This window comes from Bombus vancouverensis, chromosome 3, assembly GCF_051014615.1.
Source record: "Bombus vancouverensis nearcticus chromosome 3, iyBomVanc1_principal, whole genome shotgun sequence".
Lineage (NCBI taxonomy): Eukaryota > Metazoa > Arthropoda > Insecta > Hymenoptera > Apidae > Bombus > Bombus vancouverensis.
The window spans coordinates 18,161,007-18,184,904 of NC_134913.1; the positions used below are offsets into that span (position 1 = coordinate 18,161,007).

Here is a 23,898-nt window from a genome sequence, read left to right on the forward strand (position 1 = left end):
AAAAAACATTGCACACTATGAAAATAATAAAATATCGTACACCCATTACGTAGATTACACGTGTACAATACATACTGCCAAAATGATACATTACTGTACAATAACAGTTCCTTTTTTTTCAATTAGTTTCGACCAAAATTTAAATGTCATATATCTTACATGAAATAATTATCAATTTAATTATTTACGGTATTTTACGAAATTTCTGTAATTTGTATTTAATATACGACAGAAGTCCGTTTGTTTGAACCTGTCGTGCGACAAATGCTTATATCTCTACTATTTACGATTTCTCGTTCAGATTCATATTCAGATAAATGAATTCAATGACCAGAACTTAAAAATTTATTTAATCGAGCACTAATTAAAATTTCGTTTTAACCAAGCGGATTCAATCAAAATCGTCGCAACGCGTTGTTATAAATTGTAGAGGGCGCGAGAAACACTGATCTTTTTCGAGGTCGGTATTTCAGAGCACGAGATACGAAGTTCCATGATACGATCAAATCTATCCTGTATTTAATTCGTGATCATGATTTTAATTTGGAAATATGTATGAAATATAATTTGAGCAACCGTTTTACCTTATTTATATCATATGCGGTGATTTCAATTTAATATAGAGGAAGAATAGTGGTAACAACATTAGTAGTGGTTAGAATTAGAACTAAAATCTATGAAACTATGAATATGTCATGGAACAGAATACTTGTCTTGTTATTGTAAACAAAATATAGAATTCTGTATGTACGTTTTTGTATGCTCGTTTGTCTTTATTGGAAAATCCTTGATCGAAACGATGATTGTAAACATACCAGAAGTTAGTCACTTAATTTCTAGTAAATAACGTTTCTAAATTCAAATTTGAATTATCGAATCTAAATTCATACTGTACCGTTGTGCTATCTGGTGGTGGACACGAGAACACAATACTGCCACTCGATCGATGTAAGTCTACGATTCTCAAATTTTCTTTACTGACATACACTCTTTCAATTATTTCTTTATTACAATTAAATTGATCGTTATCATAGTATATCCAGTAGTTTGAGATGCACATCGACTATCTAATTTTGCACAATAGGCCAGATTATCAGGTGTTAATGAACCTACACGCATAGTTTAAAAATATAGTTATTGAAACTTAAAGGAAGAAAATCCGCGACGAACTAAACGAATCGGAACAAAACGATAAATTGAAACTGGTTCTCGAACGTCTCCCTTTATATTTCTTCCATCAACTTGCATTCGACTCCTATCCCAATGAAATGACTGTTGTTAATCCCTTTTTCTTTGGATTTTCTTTTCTTCGTATTGACAAGAAAATCGAAACCACATTCCACCTGTAAATTCTAAGATTCTCTTCGATCTTTTTCCCCCTTTTCTCGTGAAGAGTCGTTTAATAGATTCCAAGCGCGCTTGCGATCGCGATATTCCTCGAACAATGATTATCCAGGCGTAGGAAAAAGCGTATTCGTCCCCATCAGGATCGTACTTGCGTAAACCTTCAATTAAGATATCTGGTCGAGTGCTCGAAAATCGACGACCCAACGAAAACTCGATATCCTTGAAGTCGCGTACCACGGTCGACGTATCGTTATCCTGCCCGTTAACGACGATAATTATTTTCTTTGCTCGACTTTTGTCTCCCTCTCGTCCACATATACGAGAAACTGATCCGTCTAGATCAAAGGTCATCCAGATCAAAGTTGCAGTGGCGTTACTGTTCGTTGATCAACGCTCCACTCTATGTTTCCCTTCGAAACTTCCCTTCCCTTGGTTCAGTGATCTTAGGAAAAGTTGAAAACTAAGTTTACCCGATGTATAATAATCGCGATGGCTTCTCGTCGACAATCTCGATGCCCTTGTACAACTGAACTAATATTATCAATGAAATTTTATAAGTTATAAGTTACAAGTTGTCAGCTATAATCAGCATATCTTTGTCGCGAATCGGTAACAAGTTCGATAACAATGATAAAGTAAAGTTCTGCGAGCAAACTTTACGATTTACAAGGCAGCTAATTGTGCAATTCTAATATTTTAGAACCGTCTATAACATCAGTACATCTTGCTATTTGTCAATTTATTGATATCGTAGGTTGGTAGTATTATCTGCAAACTAAATAGTCGAGGAAATTCCTGAAAAAATAGTTTATAGCATATATATCGTTCACTGCATTTTCTAGCCATGTCATGGTAATTATCCATTGATATATTCGACGATAAGATAATTCAATTTCGCTAAAAAATAAAATCGTTTCCACAGTAATAAAATAATAGTACATAAGCACGATCTAAAAATTAACGTGCGTGAAATGTCGACGTAATAGTATCATAAAATTTCAAAGCAACTACCGAGCATGAACTTGGAAAATCAAGCGGTGTACAAGCATACACGAAGCGCGCATAATTTAAAGCGTCTCAGATCTCGGTGTTTCGATTTATTTCCGCGCGAAAGACGATGCCTTTCAAAGAATATCGGCAATCTTTCGGTGGCAGCTTACGGTTCGTATGTGGGTCACGACTCGAACATCACGATGCAGACTCGAAGGAATGCGAGGGAAAATACACGAGAACGAATCTCGTAATTTTTTATGGGTTGTACGAGCTAGTTTACCGGCAACCGGATGGATACGCGTTGACAGTTTCGAGTACACTTGGAGCGTGTACACGCCGAAACGAAGAGCGGATGCGACAGCTCGTATCGTTCAGCCGATGGTGTGGCTATTTCCACGTGGACGCGTGGAACGAGGGTCGAAGAAGGAGGAACGCGGAAAAGGGGGAAGAACGAAAACGGGAAGGCGTGCAAATTCACGTCGAGTCGCCGTCCGCGCGATAATATTTCAGCAGGAGCGCGTAGAAGACGGGACGGAAAGATTGATGATCGCTGTTGGACCAATCCGCGTAACATGCGTCACTATCTGTTCGCTAGATTTGGCCAAGTTATTAACTTGGAATCGAATTAACGGTGACAGATGTTTTCTCTCGGGATTGCACGCGTTCTACCCATTCGTTCTCTTCTAATTATCAGTTTCCTTTTACTTTACCTAAAACGAACATAGGAGTTGAAACGTTTGCAGCGATAAACTGGCAGCTTCGATATTTAAAAGGAGCGAAGGAAAGAGGTATAGATTTCGTATTTGAAAAATAAAATAGTCGTGAATTTATAGTGCCTTTGAAAAAAAACCGATTAGTTTCGAATCGGTTCGTTCGGAAACGAAGAGAACGAGAATTTCTTCTTACCGGAGAAGCCCTCTTCGATTCGCCGATTTCGATTGAAATTGAGAAAAACACGGATAGATCGGAATTTAGAAGTTTTGGTTGCATTTTTGCTTTTTTAACTACGTTAATTTTCTACGATATTTTTTCAAATAACGTAATATCAAACTCGCAACTACGGTAATCCGGATTTCGCTGAGCGAGAATTAATTCATACGACAGTAGTTCACATTTAGATAACTGGATTCGGCCGGTGGTAATTAATTCGATAGGATCGTTTGTTACGATTTCGTTGCAATAAATAAATATTTCCATGACTGTTAAAGAAGAAGCGCTGTGTACAATTTCCCGAAAATTTCGTTATCGCTACCATCCCAGGTTCCAAGCGTAAGAAGAGACACCCTGGTGTCCAGGAAACATAGCAGGAACCTGTGAACGTCACGCGATCTTAATTAACAATGTACTCCAATTTGCTAGTTAGAGAGACAGCATCGAACGGTTGCTGGCGGGTGGTGCAAATTTATGGGTCCTGTCTGGCTGCAACTTCAAAAGCCAGCTCCCCCGGTATAAATCAGTGAGAAACCAAAAGAGGGGGTTAGAACTTGAAAGGAACGAACTTGCCGGAGCAACGAAGATGTACGACTGTCATTGTTTCGGCATTTTCGTGACGTTTTGTTGAATGGATGCTGCCGGTCTGAATGAAGGTTAATCCGCATTCATAATCGGCCACGCAACGCGCGCGCGCCCGTGCACACGCACCATCTTAAGGTACCGTCCCCCATTCACCCGTTAATTCTCTCTTTCTTCTGGCTTCTGATACCTGAATGCAACCGGAAGCCCTTTCACGCGTCCTGATTTCGTAATCTGAATCAGAGCATGACCCTCCCTCTCTCTCTCTCTCTCTCTCTCTCTCTCTCTCTCTCTCGCGAGGGCCTCTCATCTTTTTCAATCTTCGTCTCTCGCTTCTCGATTCGCCAGCTGAAACACGCATCTTTGGCGACGAGACGATCCTTCGTTGAATTCTGTCAGGACACCAGGACCAGGGAGATCGAGAGACAAACGGAGATCGAGGGATTTCCAGGCTCCCTCGGATTATTCCGTGGGGTGTGTCGATCGAATATTCCTACAGCTTGTATACAGTTTAAGCGGTTCCATTATTCGGACGCGTATTATCCGGATGTATCGCTGGTCGAACATTCTGTTATTCGAACGCATTTTCTTGTACGCCATTGTGGCCTGTGTAAGCTTCGAGTGGAAACGCTCCGCGTGCATCTGTTTATAGGACGAATGCGGAGATCTGAATCTGCTGGCATAAACGCGCGTATATGCAGTAAGTGCGTATTTCTGAGAGAATAGTTTCGCTGTTAAAATTCCATCTCCGTTTTCTCTGTACTTCTAACGACATACTCCGAAATCTACTGTTTGAATATTTCCCAGAGTCAAAGGCACGATTCTTTAAGAACATCGTAAGCGTTCGTTCTTCTCTCGAGATGGAAACATCTCAGGCTAAAGTTTAAATATAACTCGCAACGAAAATCTCGTTGGAAATATCGACGATTGTACGGAGCCTCGGTCGATTAGCAACGATGGAATCGATCGAGCTACCCGATGTCAGAATTTTCGAGCCTCTACCCGATGCAGAATTCCATTAGCGTGCGTTGCACTCGTAACTACCGATCGTTCCCATTGAAAGTTCTCTTCTCGGAAATCCGAAGCGATCGCGAATCGTGTGCCAAAACACGCGATTCAGCACTCGATGTCCAAGAGACGCGGTGTACTTCCCTCTCGGTTTACGTTTTCAGAATTTGCAAGGATGAACGTTCGTTTCTCGGATCGCTGCACTCAGCAGCCGCGTAAACACTGGTTCGTGCTGCAGCTGCAGCTCGCGATCCTTTCGCCGTAACCTCGTGTTACCGTATCGCGTACACACCTTTGTCTTCAACTTCGACGCAAGAAACGTGACACGAAGACACCTCGCGAAGTTTCAACTCGTGAAATTCCAACCATTTAACCTCCATTCAGAAGCAACGTGAATTCTATTTGGAATTTAGATGTCCTCGTTAAACCGTTCTAATTATACCGAGAAGATCGATATCCGATTTTAGGCTCCTTCGACAAACACAGGAAACGTTCGTCAATAAACAGTTATCGCGCAGTCGTTGCATACTCTCGTCAGACTTTAAAATAACTCCGGCCCGCCACGTCTACGTATAATAAAGCTATGAATTCGCATAATCGTCTTGGTTGTCCCGCGGAAAACGACAACCGACGTCGCTTGCTCGACTCTTTCTTTACAGACTTCAATTAGAAGGTAACGCGTTATTTTCACGATAAACAGCACTATCGTCGTTATTATTCACGACGTCGCGATTCATCGATTCGACGATGTAATATTACGTGGTCGAGGATATTGCAACGGGCACCGGTGATGATATAACGGTGACTGGTCGTGATTCGCCTTCGTAAGGATTAATCGAAGCTGCAGCAGGCGGTGTAAAGCTTGAAATCGAATAAGACAACGTTTGTCGCATCGTACGTTTTACGTGCGCGAATACACGATCGGAAGTATGAAAGAAAAATGGAAATACAGTGGAGGTATGCCACGTGGAAGAAATATCACAACGAACAGTTTTTATCAGTAAAGTCAACAGGCTGAGAGAAACGAAAGCAGATGATTTTTCTCATAACTTATTACATGTAAAGTTGGAAAACAAATATCAATTCTACGAAAATATAAAAATAGGGCGACTGTTTTAAATCGCAGTGAAATCATGATGTTTGGAAGTTGGAATTTTCGAACACATTCGATGTTTATTTATCCCGACGTCAATGTTGTTTTCTTACACCTCGGTGATTAGTGGAGTCGGAACGCGTTACGAGAGTTCGCCGATTAATTAAAGGAACTTTACGAGAGTACATAGTTATCGAGGTTAGCCAACCGCGGACAAATCTCTGTTGATCCGTTGGCGATACGAACGGTATCGGTCACGATGCACGTGGTGTAAATAGATAATAAAAGCAGGGGAAAAGTATCCGGGGTAGGCGACTGACCGGCGTCGAGTACGAGTGTAGCCTGCGCTGTTTATCTTCTGTCAACTGCCGATAGGAAAGCTTGCGTTGCGCTCCAAAGTCTCGTCGTGCTAACCCGAAAGCGGACTGAGTCACTTTTCACTCACGATCAGCGTTTGATGCTGCTTTTACGTTTATCGAAGATCCGTTTTTTCTAAGCTTTTTAAGTTGCAGCAAATAACAGAGAAGTTCCCTAATCGAGTCGTAAAACATCAGTTAACAGGGGAACGAAGATAAAAGAAACGAAGCGTATATGTTTGACTTACGGAAGAGTTTGTATTAATTCTTTCACTTTAAATAATCGTGTATTAGTTAAGGAATATTCTGTTTGTAGCTCGTTTCTACTTAACACTAGAACTACCACACGTCAGTCAAAATAACTGGTTCTACAATTTTATAAATGTGTCAACCCTCGTTTAGGGATAATGATCCCAGTAAAAATATATTACCAATAAAAATGTATTGCGTAACATGGAATTCCTTCTGTAAGCAAGTAATAAATCAATAAATATAAAAATATTCTATTATTACGTATTTTTTAAGGACCAGTCATTTCATTGGTTTTGGTAGAAATAGCTTCGTGTTGACTATCGGTAGTTCTAGTGTTAATATATAGATTCAAGAAGGTACTTGAACACCTACAGGCACCTTTTATGAATATGTTACGTGTGTAATTAAAATTTTGTTAGCAGCGTCACGAGGAGAAGTAAATTTTAGTTTTGTAAATTAGGATCTTAAAATTTTAAATTAGTAAATTCAAAGTTTAGAATGCAATTTCAAATGGTCAGAATAGTTGGATTTTGTTAAACGTTTCAAGTCATTCCTAATCTGGATTCTTTTTATATCTGAAGCACGCTGTCAAAATACGAGCGCATCTACAGATTACGAAAGAATTCATGTAACATAATTGACAAGTACAAAAAATCTGTAACGTATCGAAGAGAAAGACGAGAGATACCGTCGCGTGTCACGTCGCTGGGCCCAGAGGCGGTATCGTCGTGTTGGCGTTGCATCAGGCCCTGAAGCAGTCGTCGCTATCTCATCCGACGCCCACCACGATTATTTCCTCTCTCCCACGTGTCAATTAGTATTCCCTGAGATTTTTCGTTATTTCTTTCTTATTTCTTTTCTACAAAATTCACTGCCTGTATTTGCCGAGACAAACGACCATGGGCGTGGATACGTTGGACATTCGCTGTATTGCTTAAAACGGTCGTTAAAGAAAATTATGCATCGAGAAGGTTAAAACGAGAATCCGTAGAACTGTTTCAATTATTCGAGGCAATTAGATACTCGGAGAAAGAGAGAGAGAGAGAGTCTTAGTCTGAAATTGTCGGGGCCAGTTAGCTGTTTGCTGATTAAACGTCGTGGCAAAAATGGCCACGTTTATTGTCACTCGGCAAACACGCGGGTGTCGTCGAGGCAAACATAAACCAAGGGTGTTAGTCATCGTAGGAAAAGCCACGGGATTTCGTGGGTAGCGAAACTGGCAATAAGCGGAACGCACCCTGCTGTTTTCGCCGGTCACTGATTCCGAAACTCAGTCGGATATCGGATTTCCTACAGATCATCGAAGAAGTTGCGACTACCGGAGCCCTGGTAATCCTTCGTTAAACAACGGATATTTTGTTTAAAGAGCAAGCGAACCGAGCATGATAATTAATCGGTGGACGTTACGGTTATTTTCGCTACTGCCGCAGCTAAGACGTCGTTCAATATTTGCGTTCCAGGACGCCGCTTAACAGTTCATCTTAACCTCGCGTTGCAGGAGTTTTTCGTAAAAAGTTTCTCTATTATACGCGTGATAAGAAAGCCATTATGCAAATCGGTCTAAAATAAGCGGGGTGCCTGAAGAACCGCATTAACTCAGCCGGCTTAAAAACGAGCTTTCGGTTAAATAAAAGCGACGTCGATGGATGATAGAAGCATCATAAACTAGCCTTAATTATCTTCGTAAATAAATCTCGTATCTATCGGGAGGAAATTTAGCAGAACAAAAGACCTTGCAGCGATCGATCGATCGATCGTTAAAAATAATTCTTCGGTTAAATAGTTGGAGCGTTATTCGTTAATAAAGCAACTTTGTTTTTACAATCACGTAAGCAAGTTCCGAGCAACATACCTAAACGCAAGATTACTTATAGAGCTAGTTCTTCTTCCTTCTCCTTCGTTGCTCGTCAAATTGTAAATTCACAGCGTTGAAATTCGTATACTGTATCTCCTGGAGCATCCAGCGAAGCTTCGTCGTTATTCCCCGGGGCAGTGGAAGCCTTCCCTCTTGACACGGGACGTTTCGACCACGCGAAAGAAGCGTACCAGACGAATTTCTCGTCGGGAAACGCGTAGCCATCTGTTTCTGTGCGATCGACGCGCGGCCAACCGAGGGGTAAACATCCCCACGAGGCCTTCCAGTAACCCCCGTGGCTCGCAACATTACGCGTGCCCCAAGAATCGTTCATCCCACGGAATTGCAAGAGTAATCCCCGGCCGGTGGCGTTTGCCATTTACATAAAAATAATTAAACGGCTCGTTGTACGTTCGCCAACCCTCAACTTCCGAGCATCCACGTTCGAAGCTCGTAGGGCTCGTAAGGATCGCGTGATCGAACCATGCAAATCCACTGTTCCGAGACTTTTATAAAATTGTAATGTATGTAGATGTCGGTGTGCCAGCTTTCGGCATTTCGCCGTCATGAATTTTAACCACGACGATCGTCGTCTAACTCGACGGATCATCCTTCTCGAGAACGACTCGCGTTACCCGATTTCGTTGATCGACCATGGTATTAAGAAATTGCGCGTCCCGCTAATCTATCTATGTGCTCTTTGTTCTCGGTATTTTAATCGATGTCTCCTCCGATGCAAGAAGTTTCGTCCCATTAATAATTCATATTACGCGAACGATGCATCTCTGTCATCGTATCGAGAATACGATCGATTCGCTCCCCAAGCAACGCCACGAAAGAGACCCGTGTACGACGTTTTATTCTGTCTCATCCGGTCCAGTCGTCATTACCCCCGAAGTCCTATTACCGAGGCTCGATCGGGATCCCTCGAACCACGTCATCGAGATGAAAGGGAAAAAAATATCAAGGAGACCGTTGCTAGTCTGTGGGACTCGTGGCAGCTTCCCCACGTCGCGACCGAACCGTGTGACTCTTTGTCAAAAAACAAGTGGAAGAAGGGATCGTCGTCATCGTCGTAGAGGCTGTAGGGGACTTTGGCTGTCATCGTGAACGTACGGAAACGACGAAAGCAGACAGAAAGGGACAGTGAAAGGTAGAACGAGATGGAAGAGAAGTTTGGGCCGGGAGAAAGGCGGACGAATCGAGAGTCAGGAAGGATGCTGCTTGCACCCTGCATAAACACGTGTTACGCGGTAGAGACGCGTGAAAGCATCCATCAGGACCAGCATGGTGCACCGCGAGCATGGTAGGCAGCTGCCGAGCTCCGTTCTACCGTGTCGAAGCTCGTTTCGCTGGCTGGGCAAGCTGCTGGTGAATTCGACGTGGCCCACGATACGAGGGTGGAAGCGTTCACGACGGGACGAACGCCGCGAGGGTTGCCACCAAGACGAGGGACAAAAGAGATAGGAGAGAGAGAGAAAGAGAGAGAGAGAGGAGCGAAGGAGTATTCCGGCGGATAACGTTGGATCGCGTTAGACGAACTCGATTGGGGTGCCTACGCAGCCGGAACCGAACGGAGGATGGAAAGCTCTCCGTCAACCCTTGACAGCCATTTCTTTTCTCTCCAACCCCCGACCCGACAATTTTGATCGATATCTTTAATTTTTACTCGACGACTCACGACTTCCAGCAACTTCGATTTTTGTTACTTCATAGATCGGTGAGAAGAGATAATAACAGCTAGATCGAAAGATTTCAATCCATAACTGGTATAATTATCATAAACGTAACTTCGAGAAGTTTCGAAAAGTTTCTTTCGTTTTATAAGGAAATAATAGACGCACAATGTTTTTTTGTTTTATATTAGTTTATCGAATTATGCAGGAACGTAATAATAGAAATAGAACGAAATGGATCACACCTAATTCAATAAAATAATATAATACAGAAATTGTTGTTCATCCATTATCACCTTATGAAACGAAAGAAACTTTTCGGACAACCTAATATAATATTTCCTCTTTCGTGATATAGGAAAGAAACTTTCATTTTTCCTCTTTTATTGTTAATTTTTATCTGTTACCGTAAATCTCGGAATACCAATTAAAACTAAACAATCTGACCCGAGAGTGCAAATTGTTTCAATTGTCCGTTACCCAATGGCAGCGGTTAAACGTTAAAGAAGGATAACAATTACGAAAGAAACGATTGTTCGAGAGATGTCGGATTTCTGCGTGTGGTAAACGAACGTGCGTTTACATTCACATTTTACGATGTCTTTCGTTCAAGAAAATCGCAGCCATGGATTTCCACGTGCTCCATTCTGCCCGCTGCCGACTCCTTTGTCGACTGGTTAAATTTTCATATTTCTATGCATCTTGTAACGAGCCGAAACGCTAACTTCATTCTCCGTGCCTGCGTACCTTCTTGCCGGCAGACATGCCAGAAAAACGATGCTATTAATATTAACGCGACTCGCAGCAGGATCCGATGTTGCGAAAGTTTCGAAGTTTCCCTGACAGTGAGGAGTGCGAACCGTTTTGTTGTAAAATTCTGGCAAATTTCGTGCTTGATTTTCCGGATTAAACTCCTACCTGATAGCGATCTACTACTACACTTTGAGACACTTCCTTCGATTCTAGAAAACTTCAAAGGCTGTTCATAAATTTCTTCCTCTTTCGATTTAATGATAAAAGTCTTCGAAAAGTCTTCTCGAGGATTCTTAATACTGTATACGTATTACACGGATAAGATCACCGACGAAGCGCTGTTTCAAGGCTCTTTAAAGTAACTATCGATCAGCTTAAATCTGTTGCAAGTACCATTTGTATTGGAACAGATTTCCAAGGTTCGATGCAGACAAGATAATAATCACACAAAACGATATCGAGAGATTTATATTTCCTTCTTCGAATGTTAAAACTTCTGTTTTTCGATTCGTAAATGTACGTTGAATTTGATTCCATCGCTAAAACTAACCATCGTTGAAACTAACAATATTCGCGAAAGATCGTCGAGTATTTTAACGATGCTTGGCGCGAGAATATCTGCCGGATATTTGGGAAAATTTTAAGGCTTGGCGCATCTGATAATCCGGTATCTGAGAATCGCGCACCGAGCAGGGGTGCATTGTGCGCAACGTACACGAGGGTGTATTAAGTGCGCGTCCCTATATAGCTCATTCAACGCAATCACGATCGTAGATAAGACCTGTCACGATCTCGCGACGGGGAACTCCACGGCCGTTCGTTTTCCTCCGTTCATTATACAAACGCGATGGTTTACGTCCGGAACTCGCTTAGCGTCTGTTCCGTCTTCGCCATGGACGATCAACAACGAAGACGACGATAGAAGGTACTCGTCGTCGGTGTGATTCATCGTGATATCTGCGATTTATCTTGCGCGAGAAGCTTGCCCGAACATACTCGGCGTCTACAACTTGATCGACATATTTAATGCGACGATGGAACATCGGAGAATAACAAATGGTCCATTACTCGAGCAAATATTTTTATATTCCAACATAGAGGATCTAAGAAATTTCATTAAAAATGTCGACGAGATTATCAAGGAAATTGAATCAACGTAAACATAACGAAATGTTGGCGTGGATGAAAGGAAGTAGAAATTTTGTATGATTTTCGTCTTTTACAAAACGATCGATTAATTTGCCACCCGTTGATAATTCGTCGATTCCTCGTTTTTTTAACGCTGTAAGCTTACGTAAACGAAATTCTTTCGGTAAGATCCGATTCCGCGAAGCAAATGATATTTCGGTCGCCGAATGTTTTCGCCATTTTCACGCTATTGCACGTGGCCCGCGCGAATATCACCCAATGAAATATCCATTTCCGGAAACTTGTCGGCTCAGGAAGCCTGGCAAATGTTCCAGAAATTACAGCCCTTTGGCTTCGTAAATTCGACCATGATCGAGTAGCTAGCCGATATTGTTTCTATGGTACACATTCATTTCAAAAATAGATAAACAGACGTTGAATTTCAACGAACGAGCTACTTGTTTCTAGCCGAAAAATGAAATTACGGAGTACGGTGAACTCGTAACGATGTCGAAAGAGACCGGGCGCCAAGTTTCACGCGCGTGATAATACGATCGAATGACGGGGCAGTCTCGAAGGACAATCGTACAAGCCTGTCGAGCGTCGAAACGCAATTCATCATGCAGCTCGCCCCTGAAGAATAGGAGGGGAATGGCAAAGAGATTGAACGCGGAAGAGAGGGAGGGAACGCGGAAAAAGGGAAAAGCAGAAAAAGATAGCAGGAGGAGAACGGGGGAAAGAGAAAGAGGAAGAAGAAGGGACGAAGAGAGGCGATAGAAAGAGAGAAGAAGGAAGAAAAATAAAGGAAGAAAAACGGCCGCAGGCCCTGTAGGTACCCTTGCACGCACTCGACGCATCAATCTTCTTTGCCAACAATGTTCGCGTAAATTACCCTCATCGATATCAAAGTGACGAGGGTGGTAGGCGGCGTCGCTGTTCCCAGCTATGGTGCTGGCGGAAGAGACCAGCCCTTATCTCGCGCCAGTCAGAAAATTGAGTTTACAAAGATTCCATCGTCGAGCAGAAGGCTCTTACGTGTCCCTTTCCTCCGCCCCGTTCACGAATTCGCGCTTCGGAATTTTACTCCGGTTTAAGGGATTTTCGTATCTTTCGGAATGTATCGCAGGTGGAAATGATATAGCAAGTTTGTAAGTTATATCGTTAAGTAGAATCATCTATTAATCTAAGTTAGAGTCACTCGCAGGCAGCTGTGTTTCTTCAAGTTTATTTCTACCTTCGTTAACAGTTCAACGATAATACGAGTTAGAAATTATAGTCGTTATAGTCGTTCTGGTGTATAAAGAGATGACCTTTTTCAGATACGCTACGAAAGAATTTATATCCTCCGAAACGCCTCAAATTGGTTGTTTCGATCTTGGAAGTTGGAAAACGTTAATTACCGATCAATAGGAGTTGAATGAAAACCATGAAGACACTGTCACGTCAAGTAATTTATTACTATTTCGAGAAGCTTTACTATCGCAGAACGAAATTGTTCGTTAATAGACAATTTATATTCGACAATTTCGACAGGAAATTGTCTATAAAATCGGCATAGACGAAAATCTATCTACATGGGAAAACGATGAAAGGAGATTTCGTTGCTGCGTAGCTAGGATTGAGGTTTCTGCTTTACGATCCTCGTTTCTACAGGTCATCATACGTTGCTAAGGCCTAACGGCCTGTTGCAGTCCAACCGCGTATACCTGCGTCAATTATTGGCCGTTTAGAAATTCCACGGTTGTCTGCCTGGTGAAACCGATCCGCTTGATGTCGTGAAGCCTATGAATCGCAATTAGTCGATCCTTTTCGGAGTAACCTTTAACTCGGACCTTTTGTTCGTCCCTTTGAAACCCAAGCTGCTTTGCACGTCGGGATCCGCATTGCCAGTGCTTTACAAAACTCGACTCGCGTGTTCGTGTTCGCTTTAAATTCCACTTACTACGTGGTCGAAGCTCGTACCTGCCACTTTTCCTGTGGAATTTGTGATTTTCATATGGAAGGGTCGTTGCTGGGTAGAAATTACCTTCGATAATGGCAACAGCCACCGAAGCTGGGAAAAATCGCTAAAAACATGCGAGGCAATTGCGGAAAACAGGAAGCGGGCGCATGGTATCACGGAAAGACTGTACGCGAGCTGACCGACGAGCGCATAGAGCGTACAGACAGCGCAATCGGCCCATAAATTTCCAGTGATACCATGCATCGGTGGTAGCGGCCTAGCTCGAGCGTGCTTCCGATATGCACGGTCGGCTCTGGTCCGAAGCACCGCCTTAAATTCCCCTCAGACGCCTCTAAACAAGACCAAGAAGACGAAAGGGAGAACGTTGAACGTAGCTCTGCAGGAAGAGATTAGAGCGCACGAAAGTTTCGCGGTGCCGTGGCGTCCACGATACTCGGTTTAATGTACCGTTATGATCTTTATGGGGAGCGTTTATAGGCCATTACGATTGAGTTTTCACACCGAAACGGTGTTCCGTAGTCGTGCAATATTTTTTCTCCTCCCGGCACACCGTTGATAACTCGATCTCGCGAGACAGTTGCGCGCTCGCAATTATCGATGAGACGGCCGATTCGAAGTGGATCGTTTCACGTCAAATCGATGCTCGCGAACGATATTAAGGGGAAGAAAGAGAACGAAGAGGCACTCGTTAATAGTAGTTGCCCTCTTTCCAGCACGCCAGGACGTTTCCACTTTTAATCGCGCCTGCGTATATCTTCCACTTTCACCGGACTGTCCTCGGCGACTCTGCGTAATGAAAATCTCCAGCTAACAGGATCATCAGCGACGAATTAAGCGAATTTGCAGTAATCGCAAAGGCGGTCGCCACTCCGGCCAGGATCTTTAATTAACGAAGCTTATTTTAATCATCCCCGATCAACCGTGAAACCCTCCTCTGGCTACGTAATAATCGCGTTCGTTGGAAAAACTTCCGTCCAGCCCTTCCTTCTTTGGTCACGCCGCGATAAATTTTACTGCGTCTAGTATCACGTCGTGCAACAAAATTAATCGGCGCAAAAGCCAGGGGACGGTATTTTTCCGAAAATTATATCGGCGCCGATATTAAAACGATATCATCTTTAATTTTCGCGGAAGAACGTCTCGTGGTAGTTAATCGTAGGATGATAAAGACGAAGAAAATTGCTACTAGAAAAAGCATTTATCGAGAGTGTACGCGATTAAGCTGACGTTTCGTGCAATTAAACAGAACGCTTAATATAGATGGCCTCGGATAAATGCAGAAAATCTGGCAGTTTCGTGTAAACTCTGGAGGCCGCCGAACGATTATCTCAGGATGGTAAACGACTAGCTGTTCTTTCGACAAGAAGCGTGTTAATTTTCCCCGGTTGCTCCCTGTTTCGAGATCACTATGATCGACGACGGTTACTCCCATGGGTCCTCGTATTTATGGGGCTCGAGATTAGCTCGCGAGACCCCGGCGTAACCTTTACGACGAGGAAGAGTCTTTTACGACATTGCGACGTAATCGAACGACGTTATCATCGAGCCTGCCGCATGAGTAACTTTATTGCCTCGCGTTTACCCTTTTTTTCCACAACGTTCCTCCTACGTGTTTTGCATTCTTATTCTAGCTTATATAATGCCGGAATATAACAGGCGATTCTCTCAGCCGAAACGAATGCGAGAATTTGTTTATGGCAGCGCGAAGTTTTTTGAAAGCAAAGGGGAAGAATGAAAATCACGCGTGTCGTTTAAAGACCATTTTTACCACAACGTGCGAGTACTTTGCGTAATTCGTGTATTAGCGGAAGTTCGACGAATCCATGGCGCCACATAAACCACCGTAATCATCATCGTCGACGCTTCACCCGAGACTCCAAAATATTTGGCTCGGCGCCGCGACCAACCGCGTTACGTATCTTTCCCGCTACGTTTCATTGTTCCATCGTTCAATTAGTAAAACAAAACCGCGTTTGGCGATCGCTTTTACGATTTATAATAAACCAAATGGAGAAGGGGTGGGCGAGAGTCGATGAGGGTGGGGGACGATGCATTATCGTGCAACCCGGAGCGCATTATTTTCGCGATAGGATCGTCGGCGCAGCCTCGATTCCCTTAATGAGTAACGGTCGATCGAACAATGATTTCGCCGGATTTCGAAATCGTCCGAGAGAACAACGTTGCGTTGGATCAAACCGTCTGGCCCGTACCCTTCACCCGACCAACCTAGACGACCACCGGCAACACACGGGGGTAGATAAAATCTGTATTACGTTTAGGGACGTTGCTGGGCGTGCGTGCACCCCCTTGCAAACCTATTAACGTGCGTGCACGCGTTGCATCGCGACCCATACCCGAGACAGAGACAGAGATAGGAGATGGAGCGAGATCGTTTCTGGATCCACGTGATTTACGCGTGCCGGCGCTGCTCCGAATTCCAAAGCTTCCTATTAACTGGGTGCAGCGCGCGGAATCGCGGCGGCGCGGTGGTACGCTCCGCTTCGTGCGTTCCTACGAAATTTGAAAAACGATTTTATCGGCTAGTCCCGATTGCAGTCGTATTCGAGCGGCGCTCGCGCGATATTTCAACCGCCATGGGACAGCCGCTTAATTGCGGCATACATCTCCGCCCTTAATTTCGCTATTAGCTTCGCATTAAGGCGAAAAACCAAAAAGAAACGGTGCGAGCCGTTAGTCCGACGACAAACAACTCACCTCTTCCTACCCTTCGTTCCTCTCCACCCCTTTGCGCCTTGTTCCAAGGTTTTTCCGTGGGTCGCGCTACTCGGCGTACCAAACGTTAAGGACACTTTAATTGACAAAATTTCGCAGACACACCGCCGCCACCGGCACCGCGACATAAATTTCCAATTTTCGTCACGCAGAAATGGCGAAGAAGTTTAATTGGCGCCGTCCGAAACTTTTAAAGCGTTTCCGCTTGTCGGCTCGGAACAGCGTCTTGTTCGTTCCTTAAAGGGGGTAAAAAGGAGTCTTCCGAGCGGTTTTTACCGTGAAAGCTTCCACTCTGGATGGAACCCGTCTTTCGAATCAATTTTCGACAGTGTTACACCCTGGAAACTCTTGGAAGACTGGTATTTGCATCACCATCGACCATTAACCAAATTGGCCGCGTCATGCCAGTATTCGAAAAAACCCTCTACCATACTGTTTTTGTATACGCTGTGTATTCCTTAATTACGAAATACTTTGGCGTTGCTGCTTCAAAGTATCTCGTTTGTTAAGAGGTTCTTCTTGATATGGACTCGAGGAGAATCGATGAAACGGCTGGATTCGAGGGAATAGACGGTAACGAGATCGAAAGAGTGTTCACAGAACACCGTCTGCTGGCCGATCTGGCTTCGTTGAACGGGATCGAGCGGTACACTGTTAATCTCGCGCGAATATAACGCGACCATAAATTACCCAAACGAGCGGCTGAGCCACTACGTGGAAAGTGTGCTGCCCGGCAGCGGATCTTCGTAGGCAGCCTCGGAGGATAGTTTATGGACTTGATCTTGCGTACTGTTACCTTGATTCTCGGTCATTATCATCGTCGACCTGCACGCGATCAGAACTCACCACCGATACATCGCCGCGGTTCAGGATGTTTGCGCGCTGAAAATACATAGGCAGAGATGGTAATTTCGCGATACCACGTCCGCCACGATAGTACCATATTTATTTTGTCAATAATAATGAACGCAAGGGCGGTGCTGTGTATTTTCTCACAGATTCCGTTCGAGCATTGTATCTTCCCGGAAGCGGCGCGCGGCCGCCTTCCAGATCTGGACGAGCGATTCTCGCTGGATTCTCGGCTCGTTTAACCTGCCTATTACCGTGCGAAATTTCCCGATTCTCGCGGTTATCTAATACATACGTAATTTTTAATCAAACCACCGAAGCCGGTCTCATCGAGAACATCGGTCGATGCGTTTGTATGTTTCCATCGTACGGAATCTCTCGAACCCATCGTAAAGCAACTCTCGTCTTCGGCACTAAAGCTAATTCCTTTGAAAACGAATCCACGCTGATGCATTTCACGCTACATATCTCAAGTAACATAACTCAAACAAACTTTTGGGGAAAAGCCAAGAGATAGGAAGGTTACGGAAATATTATTTAATTAAACGGACAGTGTTGGCGAAAAGAAGAAAATTCTAGGAAGCGATAATTTAATTAACAACAAGGGATTTCGTTATTTTGCTCGATGTGTAATTTAATTCCTTTATATAAACGTAAGAGACGGAAGTATAAAAATGAGAAAAAGACGATCCTAAGCAGGAACCAGAAACGCGGGTGGCTTCCCAAGGAGGAACAGAAGGACTCACGCAAGATACCGTTGCACTTCCGGGAAGGAAGTGTGGTGGGAGCGAGCACGTGGTCGCGCCAACTCACCCCACGGTAGTCGAGGAGCTTCGTCGCGAAGAAAGAAGAAGGTTAGATGGTTGAATAAGGGCGGGAGTGGCGGGAGGCTGCGCGCGCAACCACAGGCCACGCTGCCGCCGGTGGGTCGAGAGTGAGCCGCGTGGTCGGCCCGCTTCAGTAACTCCGATACCTTCGAGCGAGCGAGTCACGTCCGATTTCGAACCCGACTGTCTACAGAGACGCGCCAAAACTTCTCTTACTCCGAGTATTTCGCGCTTATTTTCGTCCACGCTATTAAATTCTGTAGGCGTATCGCTATCGAAAGGATGCAAAAACACGCTTGCCTTTCCCTCCCATCTTACCGAATAAATTGATCGTTTAGTGAACATCGAACATTTGGTGTACGCTGTTTATAAACACGATAGTCGCACGATCCAAACAAACGACTTCGAACTCTCGTGTATTCTACGCCGAATATGCGGTCGAATATTCTTGGCGAAGAGTGAGTGAATTTCGTAAATCCCATCGGATGTTTGATATATTCGCGAAACTTTGACAACGGTGACTTGTGCAATTCTCCAAACATCGAGCTTACGAAACGACTGTCGAACGACTGAAACTTCCGTGTAATGTTCGTCTGATTTTATTCTTCGACTCTACTCGTCTGTTCGTCGTTTTACTTTTTACGAATGATTTTCGCTATGAAGGCGATTTATTACCTTACGATTCTCTGGACCATCGCAATCCCGGTGTTGTGCGAACCCGTGAACGTGCCTATGAAACCGAGATTGAACATTCTCAAGTGTTGTCGACACAACGAGGAACTGGTGAAAGAATCTGACAACGAGACAGACATGAGGACTCGTTGCAGACCGACCAAAAACGAATGGAAACCTATTATCTATTCGCCTTCCAAGGCAAATATGTTGGAGAAACTGCCCATGGAATGGGACATCGTCGAGGGAAGGAGGCCCGTTTGCGATCAGAATTCTGCGTTGATCTACGTACCCTACCGAATCACCAATCCGTTCGTGCTCATGGACGATGGCATCGCGCTCATCAACATTCACACGAACGAAAGATACGAGCCGAGCGAGTATTGCGCCGATTCGAACGCTCTTCTAATTTGCATGAAGAATAAAACGGAAGGAAACCACGCGGCCGCCACAATGAGACCACGTATTAGAAAATGCTGCGGAGAAAACGCGACTTTCTACGAAGAAGAGTAAGTTTTGGAATTTGGGTGTCTTGAGGCGTTGCGTTAGGTTTTGTTGACGTTCCTTTGATTCGCGCCATAGCTATTGCTTTGATAACAAAGGTAATAAGACACGTCGAGGATAATTGGATTATCCAGTGATATTAGCGTTCTGTTTACGAATAGGTACGCTGCACAACTACGGAGAAAAACGATATTTCCAAGTATCGGTTCATAACATGTTGACATAAACTTTTACGGTTTTAGCTATTAACGTTTCGAACTGTGATATTTTATGATATACTCGCATTGGGTTTTTTATTTGCGTTTATTGCGTTTTGTCTGGAAACAGCAAATATATAATTAAATCCTTTTAACGGAACATTATAGTTTACCGCAATTTCTGAAATAGCATAAGTAGTTCCATCTAACATGGAATTTTATATTTCCATATGTCTCATTGGCAGTCTACAACAGGCTTTCTAAACGTCACTTTGATACGTGATATACCATTAGTCTGTAAGAGGTTAAAGGTACAAGGAAACTCGTTTTAGAAACTCTTTTGTAGCTAGTGTCTGTTTCCATAGTTTGTCGGTATAAAATACGTTTGGCTGTTTGATAAACTCGTGATGTTTTTGTCGGAAATTTCTATCAAATAATTAAACGCGCGAACAAATACTGCTGCGAACAGAGTTAATATTTATGTACATATATTTACAGCCACATAAAGCCACTGATAGAGTTCGTATATACATGCACCGAACGGAAAAACAAGAAGGTAAATTAAATTTTATGCGGCTTAATATACAAACGAACCGCATAATTTAGACAAGTTAGAGACGATCGATATTCCTCGCAGACAAATATCCCGGTGATTTGTATTCTAGAGGCAAGCTCGGAGTCGAGAGGAACGCCGGCAAGCTTCGCGAATAACTGTAATCGTTCGGTCGGTTACACGAAATTTATTGGTTTACCCATGCCGGTGTATTTTTATTGAGAGGCGCCAGTTGTCGTTTGACGCGGTCCCTCCGGAAAAAAAAAAAAAGAATAAATGTTCGAAAAGTTGCGCGAGGCTTCCCTCGGAAATGCGGTGTTTGCGATGCAAGCGTGACGCTCGAGTAAACAAAAAATGCCGGGTTTCGTTTTAATCGCGCTTTCAATCGTTCAAGCTTGGGCGTTCCGTGGACTTTGTTAGAATTCTATGTGGCCAGCCGGCGCGTTTCCTAGATAAATTCTTGCGATACGAACGATATATGCATTTTTCTTTCTCTTCTTTATCCACTCGTGCTAGCGGTTGTGGTTTTCTCTGTCGCTTTGCTTCTATTCGTCCACGTCGAACTTACTTAGTGTAAGATGTCTTCGAAAACCCTAAATATTAGTTCTATGAACTGAGGTTCCCTCGAGACTCAGCGTTATCGGTGGTTTATTGGTTCTCGACGTGAATCTCTTAAACTTGATAGTGAAAGTCTTGTACATCTTAAGTATCTAACATCAAGAATTCAAGAAACGCAACGTAGAAATGTTGAGCGTAAAAGAACAATTATTTCCTAAATAAGCATGGCGAATAATTTTTCAATTTATCACACCGTCGAAGGATCAACTGTCCTGGATAAAAGACAGATTTTACGCGAATGAGAAATATGCCGTTTCAAAACAATTTGCAATCCAACGTTACTCGCTTTTTCTTGCTCAATCCTTCACTCGATAAAAACACAGAATATAGGTATATAGTATTTCTGAATCATCGCTCTTTAATATCCAACTTGTATACAATCGCTACCTAATCCTTTCACCTCAATTTCATCTTACTTAAACGTTTCTACAACACCATTAATCTTACATCACCAACGTATCCAGTCTTTCGTTTCTTCCATTATATTTCTAACGTTAATTTATCAACATCGATGCTTTCGAAACAAAGCGGAGTTCATTGAAAATTTCCATTACAGACAAACGTGCGTTCTTTCGGAGGAAGCCGCGAATCCGACGCCTTTGCTGCCAAATGCCTCTGCCACTGCTGAAATCGTGCCTGGCTTTCCATCTTGTCGTCGTTCCGATAATCTTACGATTTTGGGCGACGCTAAGGATGCCCTGTTGTTGCCAGATGGCGGCTTTGAAATCGGCGGCGTCACGTTACCCACTGATCAGTTTTGTGTTGAGAGGATCAAGGAACTGAACCACGTGTCCAAGATCTTCGCGTGTTCCGAGCACGGATCGCAAAGGTGAGTTTGATATATAAATTAATCGTAAAATTAAGGAAGTAAGAAAGTTGTTATCTGGAGGCTTCTCTTATATTTTTTTTTTTTAATTATGTTTCCTGATCTAAATCCTTTTGCATAATTGATTTTGATATTGTTAGTGACATTTTGCAAGTTATAAGTTAAATTATGTTTCTTTTTTTTCCCTACTACTATGTGAAAGAGAAATCCTAACTGTTCCGATTTTTGATACATACCTGATAAGAATTGAAAAAACGAATATAACCTTAAATATCCCATATATTTTTATACGTTGTTACGAGCCATATACCGAGCTCTAAAACGGGAAAAAATAGTCCGCTATAAAAAAAAATTCGCTGCCCTGCAACGTTGGAAACTTCAGACATCCTGCTTACGTAACCATACGCACCGATCTTTTACTATTTTTCCACTCGTTTCTCGGACTGGCATTAGGATTTCCTCTCGTTAGCGTCGTTTCTTCGCGTGCCTCCTCAAACGAGCGCAACGAGCGTTCTACTCGACGGACCGCGTTTCTTCGTTAAACAAAATTAAAGTAATGAACGAAACCGCGACTGTAACGCGACTGTCTCTGAATTTCTTCGGCCAAATAAAAGCGAACGAAAATGCAGGTTTCCAGTGAAATCGGTGAATATTATCAGAAACGTATAGATCTTGCGACTCGCAGCCGTAAAGCACGGGCTCGACGCTTTTTCACTCGTTCTTGTAATTTATTTTTAATCGATCGACAATCGGTCGATTCACGCTTTTCAAGAGGGCAAGCTGGATCAAAGCGCGTCCTACTTGGAGGTTCGAAGCACGAATCGACTTTTTGTCCGGTCCGAGTATCGGCTGTCTCGATCTGGATTTATCGTACGGCTTAATTGCATCCTCGATGGTCGAGGTTCGGTGCTGGCCGCTTCTCTCCGCTTCGACAACACGAGAAAAAGTCGGTTTCTTCACTTTCACTTCTCTCACCAAGAATTTCTAGGTCACGTTCGTGCGATCGCGATGCGCCGCATCATCCGTGAACACATTTCCGTACGAGGTGTATCGTGCTACTTGAAACGATGGCTCGTATCGATGACAAGATGAATTTCAGATTCCATATTTCGTTGCTATATGAAACACGAACTTGACGTATTCGTGTAATTTTTTACGATAGAAAAATATGCGTATATGTAACGTGAAACATCTTACACGTCGTAGCTTGAATTCATCATGATCGATGGTCGAAAAGGACTTTTTTTTTTATCAAGTTTCACGTTATCAATTCTTTTTATAATAGTTACATCGTCGAAATTGTATCGTTGAACTTTCTATTCGAAAACGACTGTAATAGAACGCTCGACACAAGAGTCTCGGAAATTGCACTCGGAAAACGTGTGGACGCGTACGCTTGTCGCGTGCAATTTGCAAAACAACGCTCGAAACTCAATTAACGGGACCGTTTACATGTGGTCGCGCGGAGGGCAGCTCTTTCACAAGCAAAACCCGGCCTCTGCGTAACGTTTTATTTCGAATAGAAGGTGGTCGATGTTTATTTACACAATGATCGTGATTATTCGTAGAAAAACCCCTGTCTTAGGTGGACCGACGAAAGAAAGCGAATACCTACGCGTAGAAAGCGCTACGCATCGTACATATGCCACGCATAATGAGCGTGAACGTTCGTGGTGCATGACTACACGCGCTGATTAGTTAGAAAACAGCCATATGCTTTTTTTCCTGTCCGCTGTCGGAGACACGGTTCTCCAACAGAGAAGCGATGAACGACGTGACTAAGCCCGAGATACCCTCACGAAACTCGGAGAAACGATTTCACCGGCGAGACTTTCACTGGCGAGGCTGGAGAGAATGGAGCGTCGATTTGCGTCGAAATTCGAGTATCGAGACACGAATGCGCGTTTCGTGGAACGAACAGGATGTTCCTGGAATCGAAACTGTCGACAGAGTGTCACAGAAGCGATCGGTGCTTGTAATGGCAAACAGTGTCTGTTGCAACGTAACGCAATAAAATCACTCGATCCTGTATATCGCGTGAAAAAGACGCAATAGCCCCTGCAATAGACCGAAGCTTTGAATCAACGACTAATTACGCGAATTTTTAACAATAAGATAATTCACCGTTGACCGAAAATTTAACTTCTAACAGTCTCGAAATGTTTCGAGGAAAGATCCGCGAT

At 43.3% G+C, this 23,898-nt stretch overlaps 1 protein-coding gene across 1 annotated transcript in view; it reads left to right on the top strand.

Annotated features, from left to right (window-relative positions):
* Positions 1–18,469: 18,469 nt before the first annotated feature.
* Positions 18,470–23,898, top strand: part of mthl1 (adhesion G-protein coupled receptor methuselah-like 1) — a 153,658-nt gene continuing 148,229 nt past the window's right edge. The window contains exons 1-2 of the mRNA XM_033328306.2: positions 18,470–19,526; positions 21,446–21,718. Coding sequence (XP_033184197.1) covers positions 18,991–19,526; positions 21,446–21,718 — 809 coding nt within the window. The 5' untranslated portion in view covers positions 18,470–18,990. The remainder of the gene's footprint in view (positions 19,527–21,445; positions 21,719–23,898) is intronic.